This window comes from Leucoraja erinacea, chromosome 38 (assembly GCF_028641065.1).
Source record: "Leucoraja erinacea ecotype New England chromosome 38, Leri_hhj_1, whole genome shotgun sequence".
Classification (NCBI taxonomy): Eukaryota; Metazoa; Chordata; class Chondrichthyes; order Rajiformes; family Rajidae; genus Leucoraja; species Leucoraja erinaceus.
This window is the reverse complement of record NC_073414.1, coordinates 2,934,152-2,955,224: the sequence shown is the minus strand read 5'-3', so window position 1 is coordinate 2,955,224 and position 21,073 is coordinate 2,934,152. Positions and strand designations below refer to the sequence as shown.

Sequence of the window (21,073 nt, the reverse complement as noted above, 5' to 3'; positions counted from 1 at the left end):
CTGTTTGCTTTGTTGTCACCTTCTCCTAGCTAACAATGATCTATTCTACTCTATTCTATTCTTCAACTCCACCCCCTTTAATATCTCGTTCTCACATCTTACACTTCCTTATCGCTGTATCTCCCCCTCCCCCTCATTAACTCTCAGTCTGAAGAAGGGTCTCGACCCGAAACATCACCCATTCCTTCTCTCCAGAGATGCTGCCTGTCCCGCTGAGTTACTCCAGCATTTTGTGTCCATGTTAGCTCATTTGGTGTTAATGCTTGACTGAGTGTAATGGGAAAATCTATTGCTTTTGCCTTCATAGGACAATAATAGATTTTGTAACCATGTGCCCAGCACCCAAATCCCTATTGCCCCAATTCTCGATAAATAACTTAGATATGCATATGCACAAATAGCAGTAAATGCAGAAAATGCAGAAAACCAGGATGCCAGATCCACAAGCAGGATGTGGGCAGTGGTGGTTCTGGTGGTTAATGGAAAAATGTTTGGAATTAAGGATACCAGCAACCTTTTTTGGCAAATGGATGATCAAAATCCTTAATGATGCAAGTACTTTTACATTTTGGATCCTGAAGGATTTTGATCATCAAGAGAAATTCAAAAATGGATTAATTCGGTTCAGGAAATCTGGAATAAAATCCAGCAAGGGCATCACGATGGCGCAGAGGTAGAGTCGCTGCCTCACAGCGCCAGAGACCCGGGTTCGATCCTGAATACGGGTGCTGTCTGTACAGAGTTTGTACGTTCTACCCGTGATCTGCGTACGTTTTCTCCGGGTGCTCCAGTACTTTGTGTCTATCTTGCTGGAGTAGGCAGCTTGCTGGAGCAATTCAGCAGGTCAGGCAGCATCTCTGGAGGACATGACTGAAGGAGGGTCCCTACCCCGAAACGTCACCTATCCATGTTCTCCACAGATGCTGCCTGACCCGCTGAGTTACTCCAGCACTCTGTGAAACGTCACCTATCCATGTTCTCCACAGATGCTGCCTGACCCACTGAGTTATGGTGCAGCACTCTGTGAAACGTCACCTATCCATGTTCTCCACAGATGCTGCCTGACCCGCTGAGTTACTCCAGCACTCTGTGAAACGTCACCTATCCTTAGCTCCACAGATGCTGCCTGACCCTCTGAGTTACTCCAGCACTCTGTGAAACGTCACCTATCCATGTTCTCCACAGATGCTGCCTGACCCACTGAGTTATGGTGCAGCACTCTGTGAAACGTCACCTATCCATGTTCTCCACAGATCCTGCCTGACCCGCTGAGTTACTCCAGCACTCTGTGAAACGTCACCTATCCATGTTCTCCACAGATGCTGCCTGACCCTCTGAGTTACTCCAGCACTCTGTGAAACGTCACCTATCCATGTTCTCCACAGATGCTGCCTGACCCGCTGAGTTACTCCAGCACTCTGTGAAACGTCACCTATCCATGTTCTCCACAGATGCTGCCTGACCCGCTCAGTTATGGTGCAGCAGCATCTATGGAGCTAAGGAAATAGGCAACGTTTCGGGCCGAAATCCTTCTGGAAATAGGCAACGTTTCGGGCCGAAACCCTTACGGGTTTCGGCCCAAAACGTTGCCTATTTCCTTAGCTCCATAGATGCTGCCTGACCCTCTGAGTTACTCCAGCACTCTGAAATGTCACCTATCCATGTTCTCCACAGATGCTGCCTGACCCGCTGAGTTACTCCAGCACTCTGTGAAACGTCACCTATCCATGTTCTCCATAGATGCTGCCTGACCCGCTGAGTTACTCCAGTACTGAAACGTCACCTATCCATGTTCTCCACAATGCTGCCTGACCCGCTGTTACTCCAGCACTCTGTGTCCTGAAAAAGAATGATTTGTTAGACCTTCCTCATAAGGCGAAATATACAGCACGCAATGAAGCAGTCATTATATTTTAAGTACAGCAAAGGGGAAAGAATGTGATATTTCCCACAGGGTGAGGGTGAAGATATCTAGGGATGTTCCCCTGACTGCACCCATTCATTGACGTTGGCTGCCTTTGTTGTCACGCCAGGGACTGCAGCCTAATTGCCAACATGTGGTGAGATGAGTGGAGACATTCCACGGCCTTTACACTCCCAATCTGTTGGTCTCTTCCCCTTTCAGAGACCAGAATGCATTTGCAGGAGAAATCAAAACCGATTTATGCTGGCACTCAAGATCTGAAGAGTGTCAAATATTTCTGCCTGGAGTCGGGGAGGGGGGAGGGTGGGGGTGATTTGGCAACGGTTCCTGCACAAGGCTCTGGTTGTCAGAATGCACAGCAGCGCTGCCTGGCCAAGTGTTTTTGTTCTAGAAAATATGTATTAGAAGTTTGTAAGCACGATCAAAAGGCTGGCCTTCTTCACCGTATGAAAAGCCTCGTGCGGTGCAGTGTGCCCCTGTTACATCCTGTCAGTTGATTCTTTCCTGAAGGGTTGTGGCGTCCGAACGGCTATGCAGATGCGACGACTTTCTTTGCTGCCTCGACATGGAGGGCGGCACGGTGGCGCAGCGGTGGAGTCGCTGCCTTACAGCGCCTGCAGCGCCGGAGACCCGTGTTCAATCCCGACTACGGGCGCTGCCTGTACGGAGTTTGCACGTTCTCCCCGTGACCTGCGAGGGTTTCCCCCCGCGACCTCGGTTTCCTCCCACACTCCAAAGACGTGCAGGTTTGTAGGTTAATTGGCTTGGTGTAAGTGCAAATTGTTCCTAGTGTGTGTAGGATAGTGTTCGCTGGTCAGTGCGGACTCGGTGGGCTGAAGGGCGCTGTGTCTCTAAACTAAACTAAATTCCAGTCTATTATGCTTCCAATCGTGTAGAAGTACAAGATGTATGGAAATAAATTAAAAAATGGAATTAAATTTAAAAAACTCTTCCCCTTTCTCATTCCATGTCCTTGAGTTTGGGTTGTCCCGTGCAGTGTAGAGGAGGTGCAGACCATGGACTCCCTTCCCTCTGCTGTGAGTTAATGGGGGTTGCCCATCTTTCACCTCTTACAGTTGTGGCCAGAGCTGCCACTGCCTTCACCTCCATAGACAATGAATTTCCCAAAGACAAATAACAAGGAAGCTGATTTGGTTTAGTTTAGTTTAGAGATACAGCGTGGAAACAGGCCCTTCGGCCCACCTAGTCCGTGCCGACCAGCGATCCCCGCACATCAACACTATCCCACACACACTAGGGACTATTGTTACATTTACCATTGAAATTTACTGATGTACCTGGACGTCTTTGATGTGTGGGGGGAAACCGAAGACCTGGGAAAAACCCACGCGGTCACGTGGAGAACGTACAAACTCCGTACAGACAGCACCCATAGTCGGGATCGAACCGCTGTAAAGAAGCAACTCTACCGCTGCCCCATTGTGTCACCTCAAAAAAAAAACAAGTCACCCCACCTTGAGGAATTGGTATTAAAATGGTGCCACTCAGTGGGAGAGAACTAACGGAGTGGTTTCCACAAACATCTTTGGATCTTTGACATTATTCATCAACTTTAAAGGACGACTGGTTTATGATTCAGTTAGTAGAAATATTGATGCTCAGGTGTTGGTAAGGATCTGAAATTCTGTCTTCTCTCTCCTCCCAGGTCAGCCAATGTTGCCTCTACTAACGTCTTTGGCCAGCCCAGGTTGCGGGCGTCTCTCCGAGACCTCCGATCGCCGCGCAGAGCCCACAAGTCCACCCTGGAGGAGGATCTGAAGAAGCTTATTCTGCTGGACAGCCCCCTGCCGGAGACAGATAGGGATATGCTGGTATGTCCCCGATGTGGGTGTGTGGCTGGGTTTACCAAGTGTGAATTACCAAGTGCCCCTTGCCAATCGGCGGCGCAGCGGTATAGTTGCTGCCTCACAGTGCCAGTGACCCTGGTTCAATCCTGACCACGGGTGCTGTCTGTACAGAGTTTGTGCGTTCTCCCCATGACCATTTGCATTTCCTCCGGGTGCTCCGGTTTCCTCCCACACTACAAAGATGTACAGGTTAGGCTTGTATGTGTTCACTGGAGTTTAGAAGGATGAGGGGGTATCTTATACAAACATATAAAATTATAAAAGGACTGGACAAGCTAGATGCAGGAAAAATGTTCCCAATGTTGGGCGAGTCCAGAACCAGGGGCCACACACAGTCTTAGAATAAAGGGGAGGCCATTTAAGACTGAGGTGAGAAAAAACCTTTTCACCCAGAGAGTTGTGAATTTATGGAATTCCCTGCCACAGAGGGCAGTGGAGGCCAAATCACTGGATGGATTTAAGAGAGAGTTAGATAGAGCTCTAGGGACTAGTGGAGTCAAGGGGTGAAGGCAGGCACGGGTTATTGATAGGGGACGATCAGCCATGATCACAATGAATGGCGGTGCTGGTTCGAAGGGCCGAATGGCCTCCTCCTGCACCTATTGTCTATTGTCTATTGTTATACTATACCCCAGTGTTATACACACACACCCACTTCCCTCCAAAGAAGGGCCTGTTTCAAGGCTGTTTCTCTAAACTAAAGGTACACGGATAGAACCTATTTTCTATGTTTCTATGTTTGTCGGTTAATTGGCTTGTAACATAGTGAATCATCCCTAGTGTGTAGGAAAGTATTAGCGTACGGGGCGATCGATGGTCGGCACGAACCAGGTGACCGAAGGGCCTGCTTCCGCGCCATATCTCCAAAGTCTCTGCGTAACAGCCCAAGAGATCCGAGTTCAATCCTGACTACAAGCGCGGTTCGTACGGAGTTTGTACGTCCCCCCCCCCCCTCCCCCGTGACTGCGTGGCTGCAAGGAGTGGGGTAATGACGGGTGATCGATGGGCCGTGAGTGCGTGCTGAGAACGCCGCAGTCAGCACTCGTGAATTAAATCAAATGGCAGCCTTGGTGATCGGGTCAGTGGGTAGTGCAGTGAGCTGTGAAGTCACATTGCTGCCAGTGTTTCTCTGGCTTGTTGTTCACAGTGAGAAATGTCATGCTCAAGCAAGTGTGTGCTGCTGATTCACTCAAACATGCTCTCCGCCTTCTCGGCTCTCCTCTAAAACAATATCTTGCACCAGTTTAAACCTGGCACCGTGTGAGCGGCCTGGGGCAGCAGTGACCCGGAATCTGTGTCCCTGCCACCCCCAGCTTTGGGGCAACATTCCACGTTCCTCAGTGCCTGTTAATAGAAAGTAGAACAGTACGGAAAGGACAGACGCAAGAAGCTGGAGTAACTCAGCGGGTCAGGCACGAGGAACGACCACGCGGTCACGGGGAGAATGTGAACAAGCAAACTCTGCAAGGGGCAGCACCCGAGATCAGGATCATAGAAACATAAACAATAGGTGCAGGAGTAGGCCATTCGGCCCTTCGAGCCTGCACCGCCATTCAATGTGATCATGGCTGATCATCCAACTCAGTACAAGGGGTCATAGTTTAAGGATAAGGGGGAAATCTTTTAGGACCGAGATGAGGAAAACATTTTCCACACAGAGAGTGGTGAATCTGTGGAATTCTCTGCCACAGAAGTTAGTTGAAGCCACAGTTCATTGGCTATATTTAAGAGGGAGTTAGATGTGGCCCTTGTGGCTAAAGGGATCAGAGGGTATGGAGAGAAGGCAGGTACAGGATACTCAGCCATGATCATATTGAATGGCGGTGCAGGCTCGAAGGGTCGAATGGCCTACTCCTGCACCTATTTTCTATGTATCCTGTACCTGCCTTCTCTCCATATCCCCTGATCCCTTTAGCCACAAGGGCCACATCTAACTCCCTCTTAAATAAAAAATTTAATTCAAATCGTTTGCTATGTCGCTCTTCAAGGGAGATGCTAAATGCATTTCGTTGTCTCTGTACTGTACACTGACAATGCCAATTAAAATTGAATCTGAATCTGAATCTGAATCTGAAATATAGCCAATGAACTGGCCTCAACTACCTTCTGTGGCAGAGAATTCCACTGATTCACCACTCTCTGTGTAAAAATCAAATCCAGGTCCCTGGCACTGTGAGGCAGCAGCTCTACCCGCTGCACCACTGTGCCGCCCTCAATGGTCAACATGGACCTGGTGGGTGGAAGGGTCCCTATCTGGGCTGTGTGTCTGAAGAAGGGTCTCGACCCATTCCTTCCCTCCAGAGACGCTGCCTGTCCCGCTGAGTTGCTGCACCATTTTGTGTCTATCTTCTGGGCGGGCGATTATGTTTATGTGTGTTTCATTTATAACCAAGCGAATCGTTGCTGCTTTCCAGCATTCTTCACGGAAGAACCTGCAGCGAACCCTGTCCGACGAAAGTATCTGCAGCGGACGAAGGGAGCCGATGTACGCCAACTCCCAGCACGCTGCCATCGACCAGGCCCTTCCAAATGACGTGATCTTCACCAGCACCTACCCATCCCAAACGCTTCCCATCCGCAGGCTAGCTCAGCCTCCCACCTCTAACTTCGAAAAGAAAAGTAAGCACTTTCTTAAATACTTTGTCCGTTGGAGCGCAGGAGGTTGAAGGGTGGTTATGAGTGGGATGGATTGGGTGAATGCACAGAGACTTTTACCTAGGGGATGTGTTCAAGGTGAGAGGGGAAAGGTTTAATAGTCAAGTCAAGTCCCATTTATTTATACAGCACATTTAAAAAACAACTCTCGTTGGACAAAGTGCTTTACATTTATTATAAGAATAGCACAACAAAACAAACTACATACATATATACATGTAGCCCTCACTCAGAGGACTTCAGGAAAGGTTTGGGAGTATAGATAAGTCTTTAGTCTTGACTTAAAAGAGTCGATGGAGGGGGCAGTTCTGATGGGAAAGGGGGTGCTGTTCCACAGTCTAGGGGCAACCTGCGAGACATTTTCACTCAGAGGGTGGTGGTTATATCTGGGGAGAATGCAGAAAATATGGGTTGAGGGAGAAACATGGGCCAGCCACGATCAACTGGCAGAGTAGACTTGATGGGCCGAATGGTCTAATTCTACTCCTCTATCTTGTGGGTCAGGTTTCCAATGACTCCTCTCAGCAATGGCCATAGGAAAAGAGACATCGCAAGAGTCTTCACCACTTAAGAAAAGAACTGCGCAAAAACCAAAGCTTTTACTTTGAGTCAGAGAGACAAACTGCCGATGCTGGATCCTTGAGCAAACCACAAAGTGTCCGAGGAACTCAGCAGGTCAGTCAGCATCTGTGGAGGGAATGGACAGACAACATTTTGGGTCTGGACCCGTCTTCAGACTCAAGTTCGAAGAAATGTTCCAACCCAAAAAAGTCATCAGTCCATTCCCTCCACAGATGCTGCCTGACCTGCTGAGTTCCCCTGGCACTTTGTGTCTGTCTTTGATTTGATAGCTTCAATTTCAGCATGGTCTCCCCCATCCCCCAGATGGCATCCAACCTAGACGACTATTTACATACTAGACACAGAACCAGATTGTGCCTCCTATTGCATATTGCAATCACGCCACAACTCTCTATTCCTCCAACAACATGTCTTCACTAAACATTATTGCCGTATCATGTATCTATAAACTGTAAATGGCTCGATTGTAAATGGCTCGAGATGAGAAGAACCTTTTTCACACAGAGAGTGGTGAATCTCTGGAACTCTCTGCCGCAGAGGGTAGTTGAGGCCAGTTCATTGGCTATATTTAAGAGGGAGTTAGATGTGGCCCTTGCGGCTAAGGGGATCAGGGGGTATGGAGAGAAGGCAGGTACGGGATACTGAGTTGGATGATCAGCCATGATCATATTGAATGGTGGTGCAGGCTCGAAGGGCCGAATGGCCTACTCCTGCACCTAATTTCTATGTTTCTATGAGATGAGAAGAACTTTTTTCACACAGAGAGTGGTGAATCTCTGGAACTCTCTGCCACAGAGGGTAGTTGAGGCCAGTTCATTGGCTATATTTAAGAGGGAGTTAGATGTGGCCCTTGTGGCTAAGGGGATCAGGGGGTATGGAGAGAAGGCAGGTACGGGATACTGAGTGGGATGATCAGCCATGATCATATTGAATGACGGTGCAGGCTCGAAGGGCCGAATGGCCTACTCCTGCACCTAATTTCTATGTTTCTATGTAATCTTGTAGGAAGGAACTGCAGATGCTGGTTTAAGCCGAAGATGGACACAAAATGCTGGAGTAACTCAGCGGGTCAGGCAGCATCTCTGGGGAGAAGGAAGAGGTGACGTTTAGGGTATAGCCTGGAAAAGTCGAAACGTCACCCATTCCTTCTATCCAGAAATGCTGCCTGTCCCACTGAGTTACTCCAGCATTTTGTGTCCATCTTGGACAATAAACTAAACAGTTTTGTCTCTCCTCTGGCACAGCTAACATATCTGCCTCCGAGCTCTCGTTGACGGACCTGCGAGACCGCATACCGGTGCGCCGGAATGACCCGGGACTCATGCCTCTGCCCGACCCCGAGTCAGAGCTGGAATGGTCCAGCCTTGTCAACGTTGCCAAAGCCTACGAGGGTAAGACTCGCTCTGTAACGGAATTCCTCCACGAGGAAAAACGAACCGTAATTCACGATAGACACAAAATGCTGGAGTAACTTCGAACCCTTCTGACCCGAAACGTCACATTGCATTAATGTATAAAGATTGATAAATTCCAATGTGGGCGCACCAGCTGCCAGATTGTAAGTGGCTGTGTGTGGATCCCAGCTCACCCCAGCAGCTGCAGCAACATCTGGCTTTATTCCAAATATCTCAGCTCTTTCAAACCACCAGCAAATGCCACTCCCGCCCGTAACATCCAAACCTCACTAGCTCTCGCCACAACTTATTCCTGATATATTTGTGCATGCACACACACACACGCACACGCCTACACACATATATACCTACACACCGACATGCACACACAGACACACACACACACGCACACGCCTACACACATATATACCTACACACACATACACACCGACATGCACACACACATGGACACACACGCACATGCCTACACACACATATACCTACACACACACACATACACGCCGACATGCACACACACATGGACACACACGCACACGCCTACACACATATATACCTACACACACATACACGCCGACATGGACACACATGGACACGCACTTACACATGCATACTCACATATACACTCACACACACTCACACGCCTACACACATATATACCTACACACACATACACACCGACATGCACACACACATGGACACACACGCACACGCCCTCACACACATATACCTACACACACACACATACACGCTGACATGCATACACACATGGACACACACATACACACGGACACGCACTTACACATGCATACTCACATATACACGCACACTCATACACACACACCCACTCACACACACACACTCACACGCACACACTCACTCACTCTCACACTCAGGCACACATACACACACTCACTCACTCTCACACTCAGGCACACATACACACACTCACACACACTCACACACAGGCACACACACACTCACACACACACACACACACACACACACACACACACACTCACACACACACACACACACACACACACACACACACACACACACACACACACACACACACACACACACTTCACTGAGAGAATAACCTGAAATCTGTAGGAAAACAAGCGCGTGAGCTGAGTGTGAGAAAGGTGGACACAATACAGCCCAGGTTGTGTCACGTCAGTCCCTCTGAACCCGATACCCTGGGACTGGGGGCGGTTTGAAACAAAGTGTGGATTATCCCATGGCAGGCTGTCAGCAGCAAACCAACTTGGGTTGGCACTGAGGTGGGGCTGGGCATTGTTTATCGGGGCTGGGCACGGGGTATCAGTTGTACAGCAGGATAGGTTTTCAGCTGCACCGAGACGAACAATGAAGGAAAACGTTGAGAGCAGCAGTAACCTGATGCCTGGCCCTTGGTGAAAGGGTTGGGGCCTGCCCACAGTCATTGACAGCGGAACAATGGCCTTCAGCAAAGATGCAGAACTTTCAGAAAACACAGCAAATTACAGGACGAGACTTTGATTTTCCCCAGTGATGGATTATCATCAGTGTTGGGATAAGTGTCACGTTAATGACTTGGTTCAGTTAAAGCACATTAACTAGGGATTTATTCCTTGGTGCGCTGGAGGCTGAGGGATGAGGCATAGAAAGGGCGCGGTAGAGTTGCTGCCTTACAGCGCTAGAGACCCGGGTTCCATCTTGACCACGTGTGCTGTCTGTACGGAGTCTGCACGTGACCACGTGGGTTTTCTGCGGGTGCTCTGGTTTCCTCCCACACTACAAAGAAGCACAGATTTGTAGTTTAATTGGCTTCTGTAATATTATAAATTGTCCCTAGTGTGTAGGGTGGTGCAAATGTACGGGGTGATCGCTGGTCGGCACGGATAAGGTGGGCCGAATGGCCTGTTTCCGTGCTGTATCTCTAAAATCTAAAGTCTAAAGTAAACTAGAAGATTGGGGTTTAAGGGTAAAGGGTAAAGATTTAATAGGCACCTGAGGGGCAACCTTGCTCACTGAGGGTGGTGGGAATATAGAACAAGATGCCAGAGGAGGTAGTTAAAGCAGGTACAAAAACAAGTGGGAACAGTCGATGCCTGATGCTGAAACGTCACCCATTCCTTCTCTCCAGAGATGTTGCCTGTCCCGCTGAGTTACTCCAGCATTCTGTACTGTACACTGACAATGACAATTAAATTGAATCTGAATCTGAATCTGAATCTGATTTTGTGTCTACCTTTGTTGCTCCAAGTGTTGGGATGGGCACGGCGTGAGGCTCGATGGTCAGCAAGCACCACAGGAGGATTCTCCAATACGTCACCTGCCAATGCTTATTCAGTTCTGTTTGTGTTTTTTTTCTCCAGTCCAGAGAGCGGTTTCTCTCTTCTCATTAAATGATCCCGAGGTGGGCCGGTCGTTCAGCCCATCGCATGGCCACATTGTCCTGGAACGGCAGAGCTCGCCCAGGGCCACCCACGTCTTAAGGTGACCGACCGACCGACCGCCCGCCTCTCCTCTTCCCTGTGACACTTTGTGTAGGACACCCAGCAGTCTAATCATTCGTTGCCTCCACAACAGCTGCCCCCTGCACCAGTGACATTGAGGCAGTGCAGCGTAGGTTTACAAGGTTAATTCCCGGGAAGGCGGGACTGTCATATGCTGAGGGAATGGAGCGGCTGGGCTTGTACACTCTGGAGTTTAGAAGGATGAGAGGGGACCTTATTGAAACATATACGATTGTTAAGGGTTTGGACACTGCTAGAGGCAGGAAACATGTTCCCGATTTTGGGGGAGTCCAGAACCAGGGGCCACACAGTTTAATAATAAGGGGTAAGCCATTTAGAACGGAGACGAGGAAACACTTTTTCTACAAAACAATACAATACAATACCTGTATTTGTCATTTGAACCTCACATGAGGTTCAAACGAAATGTAGTTTCTGCAGCCATACCATTCTCACAGAGAGTGGTGGAATTCTCTGCCTCGGAGGGCGGCGGAGGCCGATTCTCTGGATACTTTCAAGGGAGAGCTGGATAGTGCTCTTAAAGATAGCGGAGTCAGGGGATTTGGGGAGAAGGCAGGAACAGGGTACTGATTGGGGATGATCAGCCATGATCACATTGAATGGCGATGCTGGCTCAAAGGGCCGAATGGCCTACTCCTGCACCCATTGTCTGTTGTCTATTGTCTATTCAGACTCTGTGAGCCTATCCCATAACTACCAGCAAAGACCAAGCAAGTTCTCCTTAGGAACTGAATTTTGAGTAAAACACAAAGTGCTGGAGTAACTCAGCGGGTCCAGCAGCATCTGTGGAGGCAATGGATAGGTGAAGCTTAGGGTCGGACTCTGATGGGAGACTGATTTCAACTGAGCAGCTTGCGTCGGAAGGGATAATCAGCTTCTGCGGACTCTGAAGAAGAGTCCCAACACTCATCATATGTTAACGGTCCTACCCGTTCCTGCTGATCATTCTTGTAGACCTTCTGTGGACCCTCTCCAGAGCCACAGCATCTCCATTTGTCTGGCCCATTTACCTGTTGAAATGTTTCGTAAACGTAGTATGACACTACCTGCCGCTGTGAGACCCGGGATGCGTGGGTGGAATGTAATTGGTGCATTATCTGTTGCAGCAACGAGCCGGCATTAGCACTGACAGGGAAAGTCTACCAGCTCGAGGTCCAACTGAAGCAGCTACAGGATGACCTGCTGAAGGTAAGAGGCATAAGGTTCCTTTTTTTTTTTTTTAATCAAAAATATTTATTCAAATATTAAAATAGTATTTACAATACAATAAAACAAAACACCACCATAATACAAGACGGACAAATATGCTAAGCAATCCTTGTCCAGGATACATAGACATAGAAACATAGACATTTGGTGCAGGAGTAGGCCATTCGGCCCTTCGAGCCTGCACCACCATTCAATAGGATCATGGCTGATCATCCAACTCAGTATCCCGTACCTGCCTTCTCCATACCCTCTGACCCCCTTGGCCACACGGGCCACATCTAACTCCCTCTTAAATATAGCCAATGAACTGGCCTCAACTACCCCCTGTGGCAGAGAGTTCCAGAGATTCACCACTCTCTGTGTGAAAAAAAGTTCTTCTCATCTCGGTTTTAAAGGATTTCCCCCTTATCCTTAAGCTGTGACCCCTTGTCCTGGACTTCCCCAACATCGGGAACAATCTTCCTGCATCTAGCCTGTCCAACCCCTTAAGAATTTTGTAAGTTTCTATAAGTAAGAAGCATAAGTTCCTTTTTTTTTTTTTTAATCAAAAATATTTATTCAAATATTAAAATAGTATTTACAATACAATAAAACAAAACACCACCATAATACAAGACGGACAGATATGCTAAGCAATCCTTGTCCAGGATACATTCAACCCCCCTCGGTGCCCAGCGTTTGCGGAACTCCATCAGGGTGCCCGTAGACAGGGCGTATTCCCCTTCTATCCGCACCCAGGCACGGACGTATCCCCGGAAAAGAGGCGGGCAGCTGGCTCGGGTAGAGTCCTCCACCACCTGGCGCCTTGACTCGCGGATGGCCAGCTTGGCCAGGCCCAGGAGCAACCCAACCAGGACATCTTCAGCCCTACCCTCTCCCCTACGCACAGGGGTGTCCAAAGATGAGGGTGGTGGGTGAAAAACGCAGCAAGGAGGCGAGGAGCAGCCCCTTTAGATAATGGAACAGCCTCACACACTCCATGTACATACACGTGGTACACAGACTCTTCCTCAGTTCCTTCTTGGGACATTGTGTCACCAACAAGACCCATCCCTGAGAAGCATCGAGACAAGCATGGATGATGGCCAACCACCAACCTTGTTTGTTTGGAGTCATTCAGCAAGGAAACAGGCCCTTCGGCCCAACACGTCCATTCCGACCAAGATGCCCAATCTACACTAATCCCATTAACCTCCATTTGACCCATATCCCTCTAAACCAGTGGGTCCCAACCTTTTTTTGGCCATGCCCCACCTAATCACCTCTAAATTCCTGATGCCCCCCCCATGTGGTGATATATAATTCTTATCGGTGATTATGTAATAACTACACAATTAAGACCTTCTTTACCCCCAAAGAATTATTTACTCAAAATAACATCTGAAACATAAACTACATATGTTTACCTGATGGAAAATCCAAAATAATAAAAATCGAAAATTTGGACCCAGACCTCCTCAGTCGCACTCAATTGCCCCCCTTAAAAATCAAATTGCCCCATGTTGGGAACCACTGCTCTAAACCTTTCCTATACATGCACCCATTCAAATGTCCTTTAAATATTGTTAAGCACCAAGGCAGATTCCTTGTATGTGTACATACTTGGTTAATAAATTGTATTCAATTCAATTCTCTCTCTCTCCTCCCCCCCCCCAGGAGAAGGAGGATAAGTTTGTGCTGCAGGCGGAGGTTGCCAACCTGCGTGTCAATAACCAGCGCCTCCAGGAGGAGTCGCTCTCGGCCACCGAGCAGCTGCGGAGGTTTGCTGAGATATTTTCCAGCTCGATGGAGAAGAAGTGACCCCTCCGCCCTCCGCCCTCTGCCCTCTGCCCTCCGCCCTCCGCCCTGGCCGAGCCTCGGCCTGCGAGAGACTTTACGGAGCGGCAACCCATCCTGGAATGTTCCGGAAGCCGCAGAGCTGCCACGGCCAGCCGGAGGTGGTAGAGTGTGGGTTGTGGGTTGCGGGGTACCCCTTTATGCTGGGGGTATCTGGGCCCTCTCTACCCTGCCCTGCCCTGCGGGATTCACCGCCCTGCCTCCATTAACACCAGCACCAACCCAGCCTGAGCGAATGTTTCACCATCTCCCTCCGTCTGTCAGTAAACCAGCGCGATGCCCTGTTGCCCCTCTCCCCCCCCTCTGCTGCTCCCTAAAGGCAGTCTGGATCACACAAGCGACAAGCTAAAATCCGCTTCATATGTCTACACAATACCTCGGAGTCACAGAGTGATACAACATGGAAACAGGCCCTTCAGGCCCAACCTGCCCACACTAGTCCCACCTGCCTGCGTTTGGCCCATATCCCTCTAAACCCATGTACCTGTCCGAATGTTTGTTAAACGTTGCGATACTACCTGCCTCAACTACCTCCTCTGGCAGCTCGTTCCATACAACCCACCACCCTTTGTGTGGAAAAGGTCTCTAGGCAGGAATTACGATTCAGGTTCCCCATCTTAACGGTAGCCGTTCTAGTGTGCTAAACCAGGCATTGCTTGCATCTAGAATTATACTCCAGCCACAGGGCCTTCTATCCGTACAGCCAGAAACTATTATATTGCCTCCTCATGGAGTGACACAGCACGGAAACAGGCCCTTCAGCCCAACATGCCCATGCCGACCAAACTGTCCCATCTACACCAGTCCCACCTGCCTGCGTTTGGCCCATATCCCTCTAACCCTGCCCTGCCCATCTACCTGTCCAAATGTCTCTTAAATATTGTGACAGCACCTGCCTCAACTACCTCCTGTTCAGAACTTAAACATGGGGCAGTTTTAATATGACATTCAAAAGGGGTGGCCCAGTGGCGCACAGTTTCGATCCTGACCTCGAGTGCTTTCTGTGTGGAGTTTGCACGTTCTCCCTGCGACTGCATGGGTCTCGTAAGGGGAGCTCCGGTTTTCTGCCACGTCCCAAAGGCATGCGGGTCCGTGGGCCAATCGGCCCTCTGAAAATTGCCCCCTCGTCGTGTGTGGGGAGGGGGTGAGAAAGTGGGATAGCATGGACCCGGTGCGAACGGGTGATCAAATGTGGGCCAAAGGGTCTGTCTCCGTGCTGCATCTCTAAACTGATCTAAAGGAGCAGGCAAGGTTTGTGTCATTTTAGTTCTTAATAACGTGCTTGGGAAGAGAGCAGAGAGCGGACTTGGACTGGAGTGTTCTGGGTTGGGTTTGATCAGCATGTTGGGGGTCACCATGCAGAGTAAGGTGTCTCTCTAGAAGGTAGACTCTCCCACTCCCCATTGCTGCCCAATGAACCCTCTACCCCTCCACTCTTTCCCTCCGTGCAGAAGAAGCATTGTGATGCAAACCTGGGCCAAGCATCCTCTAGTTTAGAGACCCAGAGACCCAGGTTCGATCCCGACTGCGGGTGCTGTCTGTCCAGACTTTGTACGTTCTCCCCGTGACCTGCGTGGGTTTTCTCCGGGAGCTCCGGTTTCCTCCCACACTCCAAAGACGTGCAGGTTTGTCGGCTAATTGGCTTGGGTAAAAATTGTAAATTGTCCCTAGTGTGTGGTGTGGGTGTGTGTGTGTGATGTTTCAGGATAACGTTAGTGTGCAGGGATCGCTGGTCTGCGTGGACCCGGAGGGCCGAAGGGCCTGTTTCCGCGCTGTATCTCTAAACTAAAACTAAAAGTTTGGAGAGTCTAGGGTCAGCGGAGGACAATGTTGAGAGACAGTCTCCACTTACAGCGAATGCCAGCATTGAGGGAACGAGAGATTGGATCGATGATGGCTGAGTCCCTGTTAAACACCACTCAGCCATCCGTTTAACTCCACCCTCGTTCGATCTGATACAATCCAGTTGTGACATTAAGACCTTTTTCCTTTGTACAGTCTGCCACACTGTTGATATATTTCAGTAAGCTATTTAATTTTATTTGAAAATTTTTTTAATTGAAAATCTTTGTTTCTGAGATAATGTTTCAGACTAAGACACTAAGGGGTCTTTACGCGAAAATCACTTACGCCTTTTTTTCTTTTTTGGCGACTTAGTCGCAGCAGGTGGCCGAAAATCTTCACCGTGTTGAAAATCCAGCGGGGACCAGAAAAAGGTACGACTCTTTGGGCGACTTCTCACGACCATACAGGCTTCACCCCGCCACATGTCGACAGGTGACGCCTGTCTGGTCATGAGTAGTCACCCAAAGAGTCGTACCTTTTTCTGATCGCCGCTGGATTTTCACCATTTTTAAAATTTCCGTCCACCTGCTGCGACTATGACGGGTGCTGGCGAATCACCGAAAAAATCACGTAAGTGGGACAGCCCCTTAAGGTGATCACGGTCTAACGATACGATAGGAAGTAATGAAAAGCACTTTCTCATGCAGCCTAAATTATTTTCTAGAAAAGTTCCATTCGGGATGGCTCAGGAAATTTAAATTGATAAATGTACATGCTTTTTTTGTATACACTATATTTGTATAAATTGTTTTAGGTTTTTTTTAATTTGAAATCTTAAAAATTGCAATTGGAATTGTCGAGTTGAACTAGTGAACTACTGACCATTGTGAGTCTCTAGAGGCAGCTGTTTCAGTAGAGAGCTAGGTGGCCAGATCAATGCAGACTCTGTAGGTTGTCCTACACTGTAAGCAGTTTGCTCAATTGTCCTTGTGGAGGAAGAACAGGCATTAAAACAAATGTTACACAAAAAAGCTGGAGAAACTCAGCGGGTGCAGCAGCATCTATGGAGCGAAGGAAATAGTATTTCCTTCGCTCCATAGATGCTGCACCCGCTGAGTTTCTCCAGCTTTTTTGTGTTTCGATTCTCCAGCATCTGCAGGTAAACATTAAAACAAATGATTGTGTTAAGAAGGAACTGCAGATGCTGGTTTACACTGAAGGTAGACACAAAATGCTGGAGTAACTCAGCGGAAGGGCAGCATCTCTGGAGAGAAGGAATGGGTGACGTTTCAGGTCGAGACCCTTCTTCAGACTCCAATTCAGTTGAACCTCAGATTCAGATTCAGATTCAATTTTAATTGTCATTGTCAGTGTAGAGTACAGAGACAACGAAATGCATTTAGCATCTCCCTTGAAGAGCGACATAGCAAACGATTTGAATAAATAATAATAAGTGTCCGGGGGGGGGGGGGGGGGGGGGGGATGGTGATTGGCAGTCACCGAGGTACCTACCTCTTCTGACCACATCACCTGGAAATTCATATCCAGCTTGTAGACTTTGATGACTAGACCAGTGTTTATCTTGTATTCCCCATTGCCTGTGAGGAACTGCAGATGCTGGAATCTTGAGCAAAACACTAGACTGCCGGGCGAACTCAGTTCAGTTTATTGTCGTCTTCAGACTGAGAGTCGGGGGAGAGGGGAGACTGGAGGTATGGAAGGGTAAGGTGTGAAAACACAGATCGAAGGAAGTCAAGGTGGTCAAGGAAATGTAAAATGGTTCATCATTAGCCGAGGGGAAGGTTGCAATGAGGCGGTAATATTTATTCAGAAGGTCAATGAAACTAGTCGAACTAGGATGGGGAGGGACAGAGAGAGAGAGGGGGGAAAGCAAGGGCTACTTGAAGCAAACTGTGCCTATAAAAAGCGATTAGCTGTTCATCGTGTTCCCCTGAGATGCTGCCTGACCCGCTGAGTTACTCCAGCACTTTGCTTTTTTTTGGTAAACCGGAATCTGCAGTTCCTTGTGTCTGCACGGTCACTGTGGCCTGTGTCCACTCCTCACGTCGCCAAACTGTGAGCTTCTCACAGTCATTCTGAGCCCAAATATTCCTGGCTTTCAAAGTGCAGTGGTATCTCATTCCATTGGCCTTGCAGCGAGAACTGGTGTGGGCCTCGACCCGAAACGCCAGCCATTCCTTTTCTCCACAGATTCTGCCTGTCCCGCTGAGTTACTCCAGCATTTTGTGTCTATCTTTGATTTAAACCAGCGCCTGCAGTTCCTTCCTGCAAATTCCATGTGTGTGTGTGTGTACCTGCGTGTGTGTGTACCTGAGTGTGCGTGTGTGTATGCGCGTGTATGTGTGCGTGGCCGACACTTGTATGAAGCAGTGTTGTCCCGTGCTCTAGCTAAGAGTGAACATGCTGACTGACCCCTTGGTGGAGATGAGCGGGAAGGATGCAGATGCTGGTTATAGGCAGAAGATAGACACAATATGCTGGAGTAACTCAGCCGGTCAGGCAGCATAATGTGTCTGTGTGTGTGTGCGTATGCGCCTGCGTGTATGTGCGTGTACCTGCGTGTGCGTGTGTATACCTGAGTGTGCGTGTGTGTGTGTACCTGCGTGTGTGTGTACACATACCTGTCTTTGTGTGTGTCCACGTGTGTTGTGTGCCTGAATGTCTATATGTGTCCTTGCATGCCTGCCTGTGTGAATGCATGTATAACGGTGCGTGTGTGTGCATGCTTGTGTATATGTGCGTGTGTGCGTACGTGTGTGTGGCGCGTGTGCGAGCGCGTGTGTGTGAGCGCGTGCGTGCACGTGTGTGTGCACGTGCATGCGTGAGCGTGTGTGAGCGTGTGTGTGAGTGCGCGCGTGTGAGTGAGTGTGCGCGTGTGTGCGTGTGTGTGCGCATGTATGTGCGTGAGCGTGTGTGTGCGCGTGTGTGTGCGTGTGCGTGTGTGTGCGCATGTATGTGTGCGTATATGTGTGTGTGTGCGCGTGTGTGTGTGTGCATACCTTGACTTGCAGCTCGGGCCTGTGGACACCCATGTACTGCGGGTAATTTTGCTCTACACTCTGAACCATAAACGCCGTGGCCTCCGTCTGCCGTTCCCACGGCAGTAATTCGGCCCATCTGCAGGCTGGCAGCAGCATGCTGGATGATGCACCCTCTGCTTGATGCATAAACTGGGTTACAATAAACAACAGGGTTTTATAGGACATTTATACGACAACTTAAACTTCATGCTGTACGCAAACGGTTCCAAGTGTCACAGCTGCAACCATCAATGTCTTAGAAATAACGTTTACTTGGAATTTCAACTTTCTTTGTAATATTTCTGTACAAAAAGTGAAGAATGTCTTACATTTTATTGTGTTTGTGTGGTGTACATTTTCCAATGTACATTTCTGTCTGTAGAATTGTTGATGTGACACTGATTTGGGGACATGGTTTCTCATGGAATAATGTGTAATTGAACTGTGATTTTCATATTTTATACAGACACCATGCTTTCAAATGAGATTTGTATTTAATTTGTTTTGATTCAGCTTTTTCACGGATAAATCATCTTTTACTTTGTTCCCTTGGCATGTACTTGGTAAATTGAATAAAGTCTTTCATAAACTTGCAACCTGTCATTTTTTACACTCCTAACCCTCACAGTTTAAAAAAAACTACTGATAGACACAAAATGCTGGAGTAACTCAGCGGAAGGGCAGCATCTCTGGAGAGAAGGAATGGGTGACGTTTCAGGTCGAGACCCTTCTTCAGACTCCTATTCAGTTGAACCCACCTCTGCCGATCACATCACATGTAAATTCATATCCAGCTTGTAGACTTTGATGACTAGACCAGTGTTTATCTTGTATTCCCCATTGCCTGTGAGAATAGGGATACAAGGAACTGCAGATGCAGCAATCTTGAGCGAAACACTAAAGTTTCGGGCGAACTCAGTTCAGAGCCGTTTACAGCGGATAGATAAGTGATAAGGGATAACGTTTAGTACAAGGTAAAGCCAGTAAAGTCCGAAAAGATCCTGTATGTATTCACTGTGGACGGCTCGATTATAATCATGTCTTGTCTTTCCGCTGACTGGTTAGCACAATACATGATTACAATTGAGCCATTTACAATGGATAAGGAATAACGTTTAGTGCAAGGTAAAGCCAGCAAAGTCCAATAAGATCCTGTATCTATTCACTGTGGACGGCTTTTTGTCAGTCTCCCTGCCTGCTTCCACTACCTGCAACCTCCGGCAACCACCTGCAACCTCCGGGAACCGCACAGAAACCTTGGGTGGGGCGCAAAGTCTCCAGAGGTTTCCGTTCAGGTTTCCTAAGAGGGACAGGGGCATTATAGGTTAATTAATTCCTGGGATGGCGGGACTGACATGTGAAAGAAGGGATCGACTGGGCTTGTATTCACTGGAATTTAGGATGAGAGGGATTCTTGTAGAAACGTATATATACAATTCTTAAGGCATGGGACAGGCTAGATGCAGGAAATAATGCTCCCTATGTTGGAGTCCAGAACCAGGAGGTCACAGTTTAAGATAAGGGGTCGGCCATTTAGGACTGAGATGAGGAAAAATCTTTCTCTGTGGAATTCTCTGCCACAGAAGGCAGCGGAGGCCAGTTCACTGGATGCTTTCAAGAGAGATTTGGATATAGCTTTTAGGGCTAACGGAATCAAGGGGATATGGGGAGAAAGCAGGAACGGGGTACTGGATGATCAGCCATGATCATATTGAATGGCGGTGCAGGCTCGAAGGGCCGAACGGCCTACTCCTGCACCTATTGTCTATGTTTCTACGTGTTTAAGAAAGAACTACAGATGCTGGTAAAATCGAAGGTAGACAAAAATGCTGGAGAAACTCAGTGGGTGAGGCAGCATCAATGGAGAGATGGAATAGGTGACGTTTCTGGTCGAGACCCTTCTTCAGACTGATGTGGGGGGGGGGGAAGGGGGGGGAAGAAGAAAGGAAGAGGCGGAGACAGGAGGCTTGTGGGAGAGCTGGGAAGGGGAGGGGAAGGAGGGAGAAAGCAGGGACTACCTGAAATTGGAGAAGTCAATGTTCATACTGCTGGGGTGTAAACTACCCAAGCGAAATATGAGGTATCATTGATATCATTGTAAAATTGTCTCTGGTGTGCGTAGGATAGTCCCAGTGTGCAGGGTGATCGCTGGTCAGCATGGACTCGGTGGGCCGAAGGGTCTGCTTCCGCGCTGTATCTCTGAGGAGTTAAACTGTGTTGGAAGGAACAGCAGATG

General features: G+C 48.6%; 1 protein-coding gene across 4 annotated transcripts in view; it reads left to right on the top strand.

Moving 5' to 3' along the window:
• Positions 1–16,839, top strand: part of sipa1l3 (signal-induced proliferation-associated 1 like 3) — a 161,746-nt gene extending 144,907 nt beyond the window's left edge. For all 4 annotated transcript variants that reach the window (XM_055663617.1, XM_055663618.1, XM_055663619.1 and 1 more), the window contains 6 exons: positions 3,591–3,756; positions 6,207–6,411; positions 8,274–8,420; positions 10,805–10,925; positions 12,073–12,154; positions 13,832–16,839. In XM_055663617.1, coding sequence (XP_055519592.1) covers positions 3,591–3,756; positions 6,207–6,411; positions 8,274–8,420; positions 10,805–10,925; positions 12,073–12,154; positions 13,832–13,975 — 865 coding nt within the window. In that variant the 3' untranslated portion in view covers positions 13,976–16,839. The remainder of the gene's footprint in view (positions 1–3,590; positions 3,757–6,206; positions 6,412–8,273; positions 8,421–10,804; positions 10,926–12,072; positions 12,155–13,831) is intronic.
• The last annotated feature ends 4,234 nt before the right edge of the window (positions 16,840–21,073 follow it).